Genomic DNA, 16,621 nt, shown 5'->3' with positions numbered 1-16,621 from the left:
ACCTTATCGTGTTATAATGACAAGGTAATGACAGAGAATAAGAGAGTTATATAACATGACAATACATTCAACTACAGTGATGCCTGAGCATATCTAGCATGGGTCTTCAGAACCTTATTCCCTATGTAGTGCACTACTTTCAACCAGGGTCCAAAGTAGTGCCCTGAATAGGGAATAGGGTGCCATTATATAGGGAATAGGGTGTCACAACAAGACTTCTCCCCAGTACCATCATGATCATATGGGGGGACTCGAGTTTCACACAAGCATCCCTCTATTCGTTCTGAGTGTGCTGTGTCAATGGGACCATATGCACACAAGCCTGTCTGTCCCGTGCTCCACCCTGCTCCTCCCTGCTCCATCCACCCTCTCAATCAGCTCTTTATCTGACACTCACCCAGTAGTCATTAACATTCTACTGTGATGTGGGCCAGAGACTGGGGGAAGAGCTCTGTGACATTTAAACTGGAGAGATAGGATGGAGAGGACACACACACACACACAGTCTTGCACAGCTACAGTAACCTTGTGGGGACACACAATTCAGTACCATTCAAAATCCTATTTTCCCTAACCCCTAACCCTAACCCCTGGGGTGGCAGGTAGCCTAGTGGTTAGAGCATTGGACTAGTAACCAAAAGGTTGCTGGATCGAATCCCCTGGCTGACAAGGTAAAAATCTGTCGTTCTGCCCCTGAACAAGGCCACTGTTCCCCCGATAGGCCGTCATTGTAAATAAGAATTTGTTCTTAACTGACTTGCCTAGTTAAATAAAGGTTCAAAATATATATATTATAATAATCCGTACCCTAGCCTAATTTTAATCTTAACCCTAAACCTCCTAGAAATAGCCTTTGACCTTGTTGAGACTAACAATATGGCCCCAGTTGTTCAAATGTTTGTTTGTTTACTATTAGTTAAATAGTTAAACACGTCCACACACACACACAGGCCTGTGCCCACTGACACAGTGTTAAGTTGATAGATGAGGTGCTGTGGGGTGAGGATGTATTGCCAGAGCCAGACAGTACTTGGCTGGCTGGTGAAATGTAACCTTGGGTGTAATTTGTGCCATTGGTCTTGTCTGGTCCTGATGGTTGATTCATAGTGATGTTTTATAGAGCCGTCTGATAACAGACTGATGGTTGATTCATAGTGATGTTTTATAGAGCCGTCTGATTGATGGTTGATTCATAGTGATGTTCTACAGAGCCGTCTGATAACAGACTGATGGTTGATTCATAGTGATGTTCTACAGAGTCGTCTGATAACAGACTGATGGTTGATTCATAGTGATGTTTTATAGAGCCGTCTGATAACAGACTGATGGTTGATTCATAGTGATGTTTTATAGAGCCGTCTGATAACAGACTGATGGTTGATTCATAGTGATGTTCTACAGAGTCGTCTGATAACAGACTGATGGTTGATTCATAGTGATGTTTTATAGAGCCGTCTGATTGATGGTTGATTCATAGTGATGTTCTACAGAGCCGTCTGATAACAGACTGATGGTTGATTCATAGTGATGTTTTACAGAGCCGTCTGATAACAGACTGATGGTTGATTCATAGTGATGTTTTATAGAGCCGTCTGATAACAGACTGATGGTTGATTCATAGTGATGTTCTACAGAGTCGTCTGATAACAGACTGATGGTTGACTCATAGTGATGTTCTACAGAGCCGTCTGATAACAGACTGATGGTTGATTCATAGTGATGTTCTACAGAGTCGTCTGATAACAGACTGATGGTTGATTCATAGTGATGTTTTATAGAGCCGTCTGATAACAGACTGATGGTTGATTCATAGTGATGTTTTATAGAGCCGTCTGATAACAGACTGATGGTTGATTCATAGTGATGTTCTACAGAGTCGTCTGATAACAGACTGATGGTTGATTCATAGTGATGTTTTATAGAGCCGTCTGATTGATGGTTGATTCATAGTGATGTTCTACAGAGCCGTCTGATAACAGACTGATGGTTGATTCATAGTGATGTTTTACAGAGCCGTCTGATAACAGACTGATGGTTGATTCATAGTGATGTTTTATAGAGCCGTCTGATAACAGACTGATGGTTGATTCATAGTGATGTTCTACAGAGTCGTCTGATAACAGACTGATGGTTGACTCATAGTGATGTTCTACAGAGCCGTCTGATAACAGACTGATGGTTGATTCATAGTGATGTTCTACAGAGTCGTCTGATAACAGACTGATGGTTGATTCATAGTGATGTTTTATAGAGCCGTCTGATAACAGACTGATGGTTGATTCATAGTGATGTTTTATAGAGCCGTCTGATAACAGACTGATGGTTGATTCATAGTGATGTTCTACAGAGCCGTCTGATAACAGACTGATGGTTGATTCATAGTGATGTTTTATAGAGCCGTCTGATAACAGACTGATGGTTGATTCATAGTGATGTTCTACAGAGCCGTCTGATAACAGACTGATGGTTGATTCATAGTGATGTTTTATAGAGCCGTCTGATTGATGGTTGATTCATAGTGATGTTTTATAGAGCCGTCTGATAACAGACTGATGGTTGATTCATAGTGATGTTTTACAGGTACCAATAAATTAAACCCCCCCAAAAATGTGAACCTAAATCTAGGCCAGACTACACCAATATATCAGCTAGATAACCAACAAACCACATCACCAGATCCCTATAGAACCTGGTAAAAAATAGTGCCCTATAAAGGGGATAGGGTCCCATTTGGGACTCAACCTAGGCATTGCCAGATAGGACCAGAAGACTATAAAATGTAATGTAGCTTGTATGGTGCGTCAACAGCCCACTAGGATGTGGTGAACATTGTGTAGGAAGAGGGAGCCATATGTACTTTCACTATTCTACTCATACTATGTGTTCAGCTCCACCGGAGCGCTCCGGTGCTCATATCAAAGCACATGTCAGACATCTAGCTGACTGATGTATTCTACTGACATCTCTGCATCCTGTCTGTCACCACTGCATGCACTAATAAACCAGTCAATTATGGGATAGTTAACATGGCAGATACTCATTTCAGTAAAGGCTTCTGTGTGGAAAACTGTTTGTTACCATGGCAAAGACCAACAAGACAACGTATCAACAGCTTCACAGTCCCAGTACAATACCTAACCTCATCTGACCCCAAACCTCTTCTGACCCCAAACCTCTTCCGACCCCAAACCTCTTCTGACCCCAAACCTCATCTGACCCCAAACCTCTTCTGACCCCAAACCTCTTCTGACCCCAAACATCATCTGACCCCAAACCTCATCTGACCCCAAACCTCATCTGACCCCAAACCTCTTCCGACCCCAAACCTCTTCCGACCCCAAACCCAGGAGACGTGAAAAGAGAGAGTGAGAAGGTCCTACCTGAGACACATGCAACCCTTGTCCGGACCCCCCCATCCAGACGCTTCTCATGGTTGGAGACTCTGTGGAATACAGGTTTGAACAGATGAGTGCTGTACATTTCCCTGTGAAAGGATGGTTTCTCCAGTCACCAGACAACAGAACAGAAAGACAGACTGGCCTGTCCACACTGTGGCACTATGACTGGGCTCTGTTACAGACAGTTCCAGGACCATTCCATTCACTGGCAGGGCATGTTTGGCAGGGGTGCTGCAGGGGGATCCTGATAAGTAGGCCCATCAGCACTTCCAATAGGATATGGTTAAAGGGTTGGGGGGTCAGAGGGGCGGGGACTCAAAACAGGGTCAGAGAAATTCCTCATGATTCTGCCAAAAAGAAGCAGTAGGAGGGGAGCAAGGCTTGTGTTGGTTTTCAGAGCACCTGACTGAAACATGATATGCTGCCTGGAAGAAACTTTCCAGATGAGAGAGGAGAGATAGAGAAGAGAGGAGAGATAGAGAGGAGATATAGAGAGGAGAGATATAGAGGAGAGATAGAGAGAGGAGAGATAGAGAGGAGAGGAGAGATAGAGAGGAGATATAGAGAGAGGAGAGATAGAGAGGAGAGATAGAGAGAGGAGAGATAGAGAGAGGAGAGATAGAGAGAGGTGAGATAGAGAGAGGAGAGAGAGAGGAGAGATAGATAGAGAGAGCAGAGATAGATAGACAGGGGAGAGATAGAGAGGAGAGATATAGAGAGGAGAGATAGAGAGGAGAGATAGATAGAGAGAGGAGAAATAGAGAAAAGTGATATAGAGAGGAGAGATAGATAGAGAGAGCAGAGATAGATAGATAGAGCAGAGATAGATAGAGAGGGGAGAGATAGAGAGGAGATATATAGAGAGGAGAGATAGAGAGGAGAGATAGAGGGACATAAAAAAACATTACATTCAACATACCAATTAGGATCTGGCTAAAAACACTTGAATCAGTTATAGAACCCATTGCCCTTTATGGTTGTGAGGTCTGGGGTCCGCTCACCAACCAAGACTTCACAAAATGGGACAAACACCAAATTTAGACTCTGCATGCAGAATTCTGCAAAAAATATCCTCTGTGTACAACGTAGAACACCAAATAATGCATGCAGAGCAGAATTAGGCCGATACCCGCTAATTATCAAAATCCAGAAAAGAGCCTTTAAATTCTACAACCACCTAAAAGGAAGCGATTCCCAAACCTTCCATAACAAAGCCATCACCTACAGAGATATGAACCTGGAGAAGAGTCCCCTAAGCAAGCTGGTCCTGGGGCTCTGTTCACAAACACAAACACACCCCACAGAGCCCCAGGACAGCAGCACAATTAGACCCAACCAAATCATGAGAAAACAAAAAGATAATTACTTGACACATTGGAAAGAATTAACAAAAAAACAGAGCAAACTAGAATGCTATTTGGCCCTAAACAGAGAGTACATAGTGGCAGAATACCTGACCACTGTGACTGACCCAAACTTAAGGAAAGCTTTGACTATGTACAGACTCAGTGAGCATAACCTTGCTATTGAGAAAGGCCGCCGTAGGCAGACATGGCTCTCAAGAGAAGATAGGCTATGTGCTCACTGCCCACAAAATGAGGTGGAAACTGAGCTGCACTTCCTAACCTCCTGCCCAATGTATGACCATTTTAGAGAGACATAATTCCCTCAGATCCACAACTAATTCAAAAACAAATCCAATTTTGATAAACTCCCATATCTACTGGGTGAAATCCCACAGTGTGCCATCACAGCAGTAAGATTTGTGACCTGTTGCCACAAGAAAAGGTCAACCAGTGAAGAACAAACACCATTGTAAATACAACCCATATTTATGCTTATTTATTTTCCCCTGTGTACTTTAACCATTTGTACATTGTTACAACACTGTATATGTACATAATATGACAATTGTAATGTCTTTATTATTTTGAAACTTCTGTATGTGTAATGTTTACTGTTCATTTTTTATTTCACTTTTGTATATTATCTACCTCACTTGCTTTGGCAATGTTTCCCATGCCAATAAAGCCCCTTGAATTGAATTGAGAGCCGAGATATATAGAGAGAGGAGAGAGGGGAGAGATAGGAAAGAGTGAGAAGAGATAGGAGAGAGAGAGAAGAGATAGAAGAGATAGGAGAAAGAGAGAGATATAGAGGAGAGAGAGAAATAGAGGAGAGAGAGATAGAGGATGGAGAGAGAAGAAATAGAAGCGATAGGAGAAAGAGAGAAGAGATAGGAGAGAGAGATATAGAGGATAGAGAGAGAAGAGATAGAAGAGATAGGAGAGAGATATAGAGGAGAGAGAGATAGAGGATAGAGAGAGAAGAGATAGGAGAGAGAAGAGATAGAAGATATAGGAGAAAGAGAGAAGAGATAGGAGAGAGAGATATAGAGGAGAGAGAGATAGAGGATAGAGAGAGAAGAGATAGGAGAGAGAGATATAGAGGAGAGAGAGAGACATGTACTTACTTCGGGGTGGACTTTGGGATGGAAGGTAGCGCTCTCTCTCCCTCTGTTGGTGATTGTTAGAGGGAGTTATATGTAGGGTTAGCAGTACAGTTACAGTCCATCAACAGGATCCATTCTAATGCCCACAGTCACACATGCATCATTATTAATATCATTTCATAATATGAGACATCAAATATGTAATATTCTTTCATTTATGAGCCTAAAGCAGAGAAGAGTCTTACTGGAAAAACATTATGCCAATTACAACATTATCACCACACCTATAATCTGAAATGAAAATCTGTTACAAAACATATGAATGTGGGCTCACTTACTGACCAATGTGTATGCTTCATATGATTATGTCTTACCTTTTGGGTTTTGGGTTTGCTTTTCGTGTATCGTGTAATTGATATGAATGTAGACGTGTATCGTGTAATTGATGTGAATTAAGATGTGTATCTTGTAATTGATGTGTATATAGATGTGCATTGTGTAATTGATGTGTATATAGATGTGCATTGTGTAATTGATGTGTATATAGATGTGTATCGTGTAATTGATGTGTATATAGATGTGTATCGTGTAATTGATGTGTATATAGATGTGTATCGTATAATTGATGTGTATATAGATGTGCATTGTGTAATTGATGTGTATATAGATGTGTATCGTGTAATTGATGTGTATATAGATGTGCATTGTGTAATTGATGTGTATATAGATGTGTATCGTGTAATTGATGTGTATATAGATGTGCATTGTGTAATTGATGTGTATATAGATGTGTATCGTGTAATTGATGTGTATATAGATGTGTATCGTATAATTGATGTGTATATAGATGTGCATTGTGTAATTGATGTGTATATAGATGTGTATTGTGTAATTGATGTGTATATAGATGTGTATCGTGTAATTGATGTGTATATAGATGTGCATTGTGTAATTGATGTGTATATAGATGTGTATCGTGTAATTGATGTGTATATAGATGTGTATCGTGTAATTGATGTGTATATAGATGTGCATTGTGTAATTGATGTGTATATAGATGTGTATCGTGTAATTGATGTGTATATAGATGTGTATCGTGTAATTGATGTGTATATAGATGTGCATTGTGTAATTGATGTGTATATAGATGTGTATCGTGTAATTGATGTGTATATAGATGTGTATCGTGTAATTGATGTGTATATAGATGTGCATTGTGTAATTGATGTGTATATAGATGTGTATCGTGTAATTGATGTGTATATAGATGTGTATTGTGTAATTGATGTGTATATAGATGTGTATCGTGTAATTGATGTGTATATAGATGTGCATTGTGTAATTGATGTGTATATAGATGTGTATCGTGTAATTGATGTGTATTGATGTGTTTGACAGGTCGTCATTGTAAATAACAATGTGTTCTTCATGGACACACCTGTATAACTAAAGGTTAAATAAATCCTATTACATCTATCAATCTGTGACCCTACAATCCAGGCTCAGAGCAGTGGAGTCTGGAGCTCTTTCCACCACTGCTCTAACACAGTCATGTCCATTGTCCACAGTACACAACACAGCAGCATGTCAGTCTGAACGTCCACTACATAGAGGAAAAGGGGAATGTCTGCTCACTGTTTTTCAGACGTTCCCTCTTTCTCTGTGTCGGCCTTGTTATTATCTAGATCCTGTTGTTATTGTGGGTGTGTGTAAAACCCCTCCACTCAGTGTAAAGGTGTCAGCAGCAGTGTTAGTGTTTCAGACGTTCCCTCTCTCTCTGTGTCGGTCTTGTTATTATCCAGATCCTGTTGTTATTGTGGGTGTGTGTAAAACCCCTCCACTCAGTGTAAAGGTGTCAGCAGCAGTGTTAGTGTTTCAGACGTTCCCTCTCTCTCTGTGTCGGCCTTGTTATTATCCAGATCCTGTTGTTATTGTGGGTGTGTGTAAAAGCCCTCCACTCAGTGTAAAGGTGTCAGCAGCAGTGTTAGTGTTTCAGACGTTCCCTCTCTCTCTGTGTCGGCCTTGTTATTATCCAGATCCTGTTGTTATTGTGGGTGTGTGTAAAACCCCTCCACTCAGTGTAAAGGTGTCAGCAGCAGTGTTAGTGTTTCAGACGTTCCCTCTCTCTCTGTGTCGGCCTTGTTATTATCCAGATCCTGTTGTTATTGTGGGTGTGTGTAAAAGCCCTCCACTCAGTGTAAAGGTGTCAGCAGCAGTGTTAGTGTTTCAGACGTTCCCTCTCTCTCTGTGTCGGCCTTGTTATTATCCAGATCCTGTTGTTATTGTGGGTGTGTGTAAAAGCCCTCCACTCAGTGTAAAGGTGTCAGCAGCAGTGTTAGTGTTTCAGACGTTCCCTCTCTCTCTGTGTCGGCCTTGTTATTATCCAGATCCTGTTGTTATTGTGGGTGTGTGTAAAACCCCTCCACTCAGTGTAAAGGTGTCAGCAGCAGTGTTAGTGTTTCAGACGTTCCCTCTCTCTCTGTGTCGGTCTTGTTATTATCCAGATCCTGTTGTTATTGTGGGTGTGTGTAAAAGCCCTCCACTCAGTGTAAAGGTGTCAGCAGCAGTGTTAGTGTTTCAGACGTTCCCTCTCTCTCTCTGTGTCGGCCTTGTTATTATCCAGATCCTGTTGTTATTGTGGGTGTGTGTAAAAGCCCTCCACTCAGTGTAAAGGTGTCAGCAGCAGTGTTAGTGTTTCAGACGTTCCCTCTCTCTCTGTGTCGGCCTTGTTATTATCCAGATCCTGTTGTTATTGTGGGTGTGTGTAAAACCCCTCCACTCAGTGTAAAGGTGTCAGCAGCAGTGTTAGTGTTTCAGACGTTCCCTCTCTCTCTGTGTCGGTCTTGTTATTATCCAGATCCTGTTGTTATTGTGGGTGTGTGTAAAAGCCCTCCACTCAGTGTAAAGGTGTCAGCAGCAGTGTTAGTGTTTCAGACGTTCCCTCTCTCTCTGTGTCGGCCTTGTTATTATCCAGATCCTGTTGTTATTGTGGGTGTGTGTAAAAGCCCTCCACTCAGTGTAAAGGTGTCAGCAGCAGTGTTAGTGTTTCAGACGTTCCCTCTCTCTCTCTGTGTCGGCCTTGTTATTATCCAGATCCTGTTGTTATTGTGGGTGTGTGTAAAAGCCCTCCACTCAGTGTAAAGGTGTCAGCAGCAGTGTTAGTGTTTCAGACGTTCCCTCTCTCTCTGTGTCGGCCTTGTTATTATCCAGATCCTGTTGTTATTGTGGGTGTGTGTAAAACCCCTCCACTCAGTGTAAAGGTGTCAGCAGCAGTGTTAGTGTTTCAGACGTTCCCTCTCTCTCTGTGTCGGTCTTGTTATTATCCAGATCCTGTTGTTATTGTGGGTGTGTGTAAAAGCCCTCCACTCAGTGTAAAGGTGTCAGCAGCAGTGTTAGTGTTTCAGACGTTCCCTCTCTCTCTGTGTCGGCCTTGTTATTATCCAGATCCTGTTGTTATTGTGGGTGTGTGTAAAAGCCCTCCACTCAGTGTAAAGGTGTCAGCAGCAGTGTTAGTGTTTCAGACGTTCCCTCTCTCTCTGTGTCAGCCTTGTTATTATCCAGATCCTGTTGTTATTGTGGGTGTGTGTAAAACCCCTCCACTCAGTGTAAAGGTGTCAGCAGCAGTGTTAGTGTTTCAGACGTTCCCTCTCTCTCTGTGTCGGCCTTGTTATTATCCAGATCCTGTTGTTATTGTGGGTGTGTGTAAAACCCCTCCACTCAGTGTAAAGGTGTCAGCAGCAGTGTTAGTGTTTCAGACGTTCCCTCTCTCTCTGTGTCGGCCTTGTTATTATCCAGATCCTGTTGTTATTGTGGGTGTGTGTAAAAGCCCTCCACTCAGTGTAAAGGTGTCAGCAGCAGTGTTAGTGTTTCAGACGTTCCCTCTCTCTCTGTGTCGGCCTTGTTATTATCCAGATCCTGTTGTTATTGTGGGTGTGTGTAAAACCCCTCCACTCAGTGTAAAGGTGTCAGCAGCAGTGTTAGTGTTTCAGACGTTCCCTCTCTCTCTGTGTCGGCCTTGTTATTATCCAGATCCTGTTGTTATTGTGGGTGTGTGTAAAAGCCCTCCACTCAGTGTAAAGGTGTCAGCAGCAGTGTTAGTGTTTCAGACGTTCCCTCTCTCTCTGTGTCGGCCTTGTTATTATCCAGATCCTGTTGTTATTGTGGGTGTGTGTAAAACCCCTCCACTCAGTGTAAAGGTGTCAGCAGCAGTGTTAGTGTTTCAGACGTTCCCTCTCTCTCTGTGTCGGCCTTGTTATTATCCAGATCCTGTTGTTATTGTGGGTGTGTGTAAAAGCCCTCCACTCAGTGTAAAGGTGTCAGCAGCAGTGTTAGTGTTTCAGACGTTCCCTCTCTCTCTGTGTTGGTCTTGTTATTATCCAGATCCTGTTGTTATTGTGGGTGTGTGTAAAACCCCTCCACTCAGTGTAAAGGTGTCAGCAGCAGTGTTAGTGTTTCAGACGTTCCCTCTCTCTCTGTGTCGGCCTTGTTATTATCCAGATCCTGTTGTTATTGTGGGTGTGTGTAAAAGCCCTCCACTCAGTGTAAAGGTGTCAGCAGCAGTGTTAGTGTTTCAGACGTTCCCTCTCTCTCTGTGTCGGCCTTGTTATTATCCAGATCCTGTTGTTATTGTGGGTGTGTGTAAAACCCCTCCACTCAGTGTAAAGGTGTCAGCAGCAGTGTTAGTGTTTCAGACGTTCCCTCTCTCTCTGTGTCGGCCTTGTTATTATCCAGATCCTGTTGTTATTGTGGGTGTGTGTAAAACCCCTCCACTCAGTGTAAAGGTGTCAGCAGCAGTGTTAGTGTTTCAGACGTTCCCTCTCTCTCTGTGTCGGCCTTGTTATTATCCAGATCCTGTTGTTATTGTGGGTGTGTGTAAAAGCCCTCCACTCAGTGTAAAGGTGTCAGCAGCAGTGTTAGTGTTTCAGACGTTCCCTCTCTCTCTGTGTCGGCCTTGTTATTATCCAGATCCTGTTGTTATTGTGGGTGTGTGTAAAAGCCCTCCACTCAGTGTAAAGGTGTCAGCAGCAGTGTTAGTGTTTCAGACGTTCCCTCTCTCTCTGTGTCGGCCTTGTTATTATCCAGATCCTGTTGTTATTGTGGGTGTGTGTAAAAGCCCTCCACTCAGTGTAAAGGTGTCAGCAGCAGTGTTAGTGTTTCAGACGTTCCCTCTCTCTCTGTGTTGGTCTTGTTATTATCCAGATCCTGTTGTTATTGTGGGTGTGTGTAAAAGCCCTCCACTCAGTGTAAAGGTGTCAGCAGCAGTGTTAGTGTTTCAGACGTTCCCTCTCTCTCTGTGTCGGCCTTGTTATTATCCAGATCCTGTTGTTATTGTGGGTGTGTGTAAAAGCCCTCCACTCAGTGTAAAGGTGTCAGCAGCAGTGTTAGTGTTTCAGACGTTCCCTCTCTCTCTGTGTCGGCCTTGTTATTATCCAGATCCTGTTGTTATTGTGGGTGTGTGTAAAACCCCTCCACTCAGTGTAAAGGTGTCAGCAGCAGTGTTAGTGTTTCAGACGTTCCCTCTCTCTCTGTGTCGGCCTTGTTATTATCCAGATCCTGTTGTTATTGTGGGTGTGTGTAAAAGCCCTCCACTCAGTGTAAAGGTGTCAGCAGCAGTGTTAGTGTTTCAGACGTTCCCTCTCTCTCTGTGTTGGTCTTGTTATTATCCAGATCCTGTTGTTATTGTGGGTGTGTGTAAAAGCCCTCCACTCAGTGTAAAGGTGTCAGCAGCAGTGTTAGTGTTTCAGACGTTCCCTCTCTCTCTGTGTCAGCCTTGTTATTATCCAGATCCTGTTGTTATTGTGGGTGTGTGTAAAACCCCTCCACTCAGTGTAAAGGTGTCAGCAGCAGTGTTAGTGTTTCAGACGTTCCCTCTCTCTCTGTGTCGGCCTTGTTATTATCCAGATCCTGTTGTTATTGTGGGTGTGTGTAAAACCCCTCCACTCAGTGTAAAGGTGTCAGCAGCAGTGTTAGTGTTTCAGACGTTCCCTCTCTCTCTGTGTCGGCCTTGTTATTATCCAGATCCTGTTGTTATTGTGGGTGTGTGTAAAACCCCTCCACTCAGTGTAAAGGTGTCAGCAGCAGTGTTAGTGTTTCAGACGTTCCCTCTCTCTCTGTGTCGGCCTTGTTATTATCCAGATCCTGTTGTTATTGTGGGTGTGTGTAAAAGCCCTCCACTCAGTGTAAAGGTGTCAGCAGCAGTGTTAGTGTTTCAGACGTTCCCTCTCTCTCTGTGTCGGCCTTGTTATTATCCAGATCCTGTTGTTATTGTGGGTGTGTGTAAAAGCCCTCCACTCAGTGTAAAGGTGTCAGCAGCAGTGTTAGTGTTTCAGACGTTCCCTCTCTCTCTGTGTCGGCCTTGTTATTATCCAGATCCTGTTGTTATTGTGGGTGTGTGTAAAACCCCTCCACTCAGTGTAAAGGTGTCAGCAGCAGTGTTAGTGTTTCAGACGTTCCCTCTCTCTCTGTGTCGGCCTTGTTATTATCCAGATCCTGTTGTTATTGTGGGTGTGTGTAAAAGCCCTCCACTCAGTGTAAAGGTGTCAGCAGCAGTGTTAGTGTTTCAGACGTTCCCTCTCTCTCTGTGTCGGCCTTGTTATTATCCAGATCCTGTTGTTATTGTGGGTGTGTGTAAAAGCCCTCCACTCAGTGTAAAGGTGTCAGCAGCAGTGTTAGTGTTTCAGACGTTCCCTCTCTCTCTGTGTCGGCCTTGTTATTATCCAGATCCTGTTGTTATTGTGGGTGTGTGTAAAACCCCTCCACTCAGTGTAAAGGTGTCAGCAGCAGTGTTAGTGTTTCAGACGTTCCCTCTCTCTCTGTGTCAGCCTTGTTATTATCCAGATCCTGTTGTTATTGTGGGTGTGTGTAAAACCCCTCCACTCAGTGTAAAGGTGTCAGCAGCAGTGTTAGTGTTTCAGACGTTCCCTCTCTCTCTGTGTCGGCCTTGTTATTATCCAGATCCTGTTGTTATTGTGGGTGTGTGTAAAAGCCCTCCACTCAGTGTAAAGGTGTCAGCAGCAGTGTTAGTGTTTCAGACGTTCCCTCTCTCTCTGTGTCGGCCTTGTTATTATCCAGATCCTGTTGTTATTGTGGGTGTGTGTAAAAGCCCTCCACTCAGTGTAAAGGTGTCAGCAGCAGCGTTAGCGTACCCTTTTGAACACGGACGATGAAGGACTGGGAGACTCCGTTGACCAGGCGACAGTATCCATCTATCAGGTCCGCCATGTTCTCTGCTGTGTTCAGAGACGCTGTGGTCACCGTCAGAGGCTGCAGACACACACAGATACACACACAGACAGTCAAACAGACACAGTCAGACAGACAGTCAAACAGACACAGTCAGACAGTCACAGATACACAGACAGACAGTCACAGTCAAACAGACACAGTCAGACAGTCACAGACAGACAGACAGAGGTGTTTGGTGTCACTCCAAGAGGGAGTGAGAGAGAGAGAGAGAGACAGACAGACAACAAAGAGGCTTCATCAGCAGGGCTACCTCCTCCAGCTGAGACCTCCAGTTAGGACAAAGCACAGCACATCAAAGGAGAGAAGTGAGAGGACGAACACACACACACAGTCCATCAAAGAACCCATGCAGGGAGGAGTCTGTTTTGCTAGTATCAGGGGTGCGTCTTCTTCCCTTGGAGAATCCCTTAGTGGTCAATCAAGTGTTTACTGCTCAGAGTTCCTCATCTGTCAACCAGCCACAGTGCTGGAAATAACTTCACTGAGGCCACTGCAGGGCATGTTACTGAATTCATACATGCTCATGCTCATGCTCACACACACACACACACACACACACACACACACACACACACACACACACACACACACACACACACACACACACACACACACACACACACACACACACACACACACACACACACACACACACACACACACACACACACACACACACACACACACACACACACACACACACACACACACAGTACCTCAGGTGCTCCAGCCACATTGAGCAGCAGCATCCCCTGGCGCACCTTGTCCTCCGTGCTGGAGTACTGGATGGTCTGTACCTGGGTGAAGTTGGCCAGATGTGTCGGCTGAACACACAGACAGAACAGAAAGCACAGAATGAAACATCCATGGTGGTTATCATCTTCCTGGCTAGCCTGAACGTCACTGAACGAATGAATAAGACCTGAATTGGGTAGGAAATGTAATTGTACAAAATGTACAGAAGAATGTGAATAAAAGGTGAATCAAGGAAAGGCTTGATAACTCAGCAGTACTCACAGTTGAGCCTTTGTCTGTCAGGTAGCTGATGCCCTCCTCAGGTCCAATGGCAAGCTCCACAGAGATAATCCAACTGGACTAGAATACAGAAAGATGGACACAGAGACAGACAGACAGACAGACAGGCAGACAGACAGACAGACAGACAGACAGACAGGCAGACAGTCAGACAGACAGAGAGACAGGCAGGACAGACAGACAGACACAGGCAGGACAGACAGACAGACAGAGAGACAGGCAGGACAGACAGACACAGGCAGGACAGACAGACAGACAGACAGAGGCAGGACAGACAGACAGACAGACAGGCAGGACAGACAGACAGAGAGACAGGCAGGACAGACAGACAGACAGTCAGACAGACAGATGAAAGAAGCAACAGTGTTTGATATGCCCAGCAGGTGTCACTGTGAAACACGTCATGAAGACTACTGAGCTGAGCTCTTCCTATCTGGAACCCTGCCAGCCAGGGTTTCCCTGAGGACAGCCAAGCGTTATCACAGTGGGATGGTGAAACCTCTATCACTAGCCTACTTACCCCAAGGGCACATTTAAAACATTCCTTGTCGAATCTGTAAATAGGAGACAGGATCTCAAAGAACTTGTGAATGCTCTGTTCATCGTTTAGGTTGGCAAACTGTTTGAAGGTCTGCTGGATGAGTTTCCTTAGTGGTTTAGCCTTGGAGAGTGGAGAGAGAGAGATACAAAGGGTAAGGACTCCTACATGTCTTGGTTAGAAGAAAGTTACTAACAACAAATAAAGACTGAGGGTAGGAAAAATGGAACATCCTTATCAATTATAAGGCTACACCTACAAATAGTGATTATCAAAACATCATCAACACAACTAAATGATCACACAGTACGTGTTTGGATTGACTCTCAACACAAAGTCAACTCTAAGCATTATTATTCCTTAGAAGAGTCATTCCTCAGCATCCTATCAGATGACTCATAGACACATCCACACCAGGAGCCTCTGACACCGCAGCCCAATAATGAGTCATGACAATAAGATCATCTGCATCCTGTGAAAGCAGAAACTCTATCTGTCTCTGCACCTTCTCCTCCCATCACTCCCACTAATTACAAGCATTCCAAAGGAAAATCACAAACAAATCACAAATCTATGCTTTGAAATTCAAAAAGTGGAAAATATAAATTGCTGAATCTAATCTGATTTTCTAGGATGACGACACTTCATTTGATCCTTGAAAGCATTTACACGAATCTGAAATGGGTAAAAAAACAAGATGTTCTAATTATGCAAATATTAACTTGGAGGAGCATCAATTATGAACTGCCTAAATGGATAACAAAAATCAATGTAATTAGTCACATGATGGGTTCTGGGATCCTGTATGAGTGCTCTCCTGTGCACATCTCTACACAACAAATTAATCTCTGTCAGTCTGCTCAATTAGTGTACAAAGCCTACTGAGTGAACCATCCATTTTCAGTTGCGTCTCGGTGTCATTCATGGTGTTTCATAAATCAAAGCCTGATACCAGTTATTCTCAGTTACTGTGTCTTACACATACAGATGTAGGATCGTAATTTGACCAGTATCGCCGAAGCGAAATAATCTTGCAGCAACAGGATTTGAACGTTTAGTCCATAATGTTGCGTGATCGGTGGAAAGAATATTAGCTGGCCCAAATTAGGCTACATGAAAAGTGCAAAACTGTTAATATAAACATCTGTTTTCAGAATTGACGCCTTTCCCAAAAACGTACAGAAAAACTTAGTCTACTTCTCTGCTATTTAAATCTGAAATCAGAATAGAAATATATTCTACCAACCAAATTATAGCACTGGGGGAGGCATACAGCTCACCCCAACTCATTAAACTAACCCACTATAACAACTAACTAACCAAATTATAGCACTGGGGGAGGCATACAGCTCACACCAACTCATTAAACTAACCCGCTATAACAACTAACTAACCAAATTATAGCACTGGGGGAGGCATACAGCTCACCCCAACTCATTAAACTAACCCGCTATAACAACTAACTAACCAAATTATAGCACTGGGGGAGGCATACAGCTCACCCCAACTCATTAAACTAACCCGCTATAACAACTAACTAACCAAATTATAGCACTGGGGGAGGCATACAGCTCACCCCAACTCATTAAACTAACCCGCTATAACAACTAACTAACCAAATTATAGCACTGGGGGAGGCATACATCTCACCCCAACTCATTAAATCATTACCCATAATTCGACCATGATTACTACTAAGTTTAGATTGCTGGCTAGACTAACTTACCAACCTAAAATGGTTAGCGGACATGGGCTAATTGAATGACTGTCAGTGACTGACATAACAAGAGGATAACTGCTGATGCACAACCACATTTAGAAATGGCACCTTGTTTTTTCTACAATTCTAACTCTAAGTAGCCTAGTCTCAGTAGTAAGTAGTAAGTAGTAAGTCTCAGTAAGTTGAGACCCCGATTTCTTTTCTTCTTTCGTTTTGGGAAATTGATCCGCGGG

General features: G+C 43.4%; 1 protein-coding gene across 4 annotated transcripts in view; it reads right to left on the bottom strand.

Annotated features, from left to right (window-relative positions):
* LOC139387417 (focal adhesion kinase 1-like) overlaps positions 1 to 16,621 on the bottom strand; it is a 143,383-nt gene that overhangs the window by 51,769 nt on the left and 74,993 nt on the right. For all 4 annotated transcript variants that reach the window (XM_071133581.1, XM_071133588.1, XM_071133597.1 and 1 more), the window contains 6 exons: positions 14,651 to 14,791; positions 14,113 to 14,190; positions 13,812 to 13,919; positions 12,996 to 13,113; positions 5,872 to 5,914; positions 3,381 to 3,442 (listed from right to left, as the gene is read on the bottom strand). In XM_071133581.1, coding sequence (XP_070989682.1) covers positions 3,381 to 3,442; positions 5,872 to 5,914; positions 12,996 to 13,113; positions 13,812 to 13,919; positions 14,113 to 14,190; positions 14,651 to 14,791 — 550 coding nt within the window. The remainder of the gene's footprint in view (positions 1 to 3,380; positions 3,443 to 5,871; positions 5,915 to 12,995; positions 13,114 to 13,811; positions 13,920 to 14,112; positions 14,191 to 14,650; positions 14,792 to 16,621) is intronic.

Source organism: Oncorhynchus clarkii, chromosome 3 (assembly GCF_045791955.1).
Source record: "Oncorhynchus clarkii lewisi isolate Uvic-CL-2024 chromosome 3, UVic_Ocla_1.0, whole genome shotgun sequence".
Taxonomy (NCBI): Eukaryota; Metazoa; Chordata; class Actinopteri; order Salmoniformes; family Salmonidae; genus Oncorhynchus; species Oncorhynchus clarkii.
The sequence above is the reverse complement of the archived record's forward strand: the minus strand, read 5'-3'. Positions and strand labels throughout refer to the sequence as shown.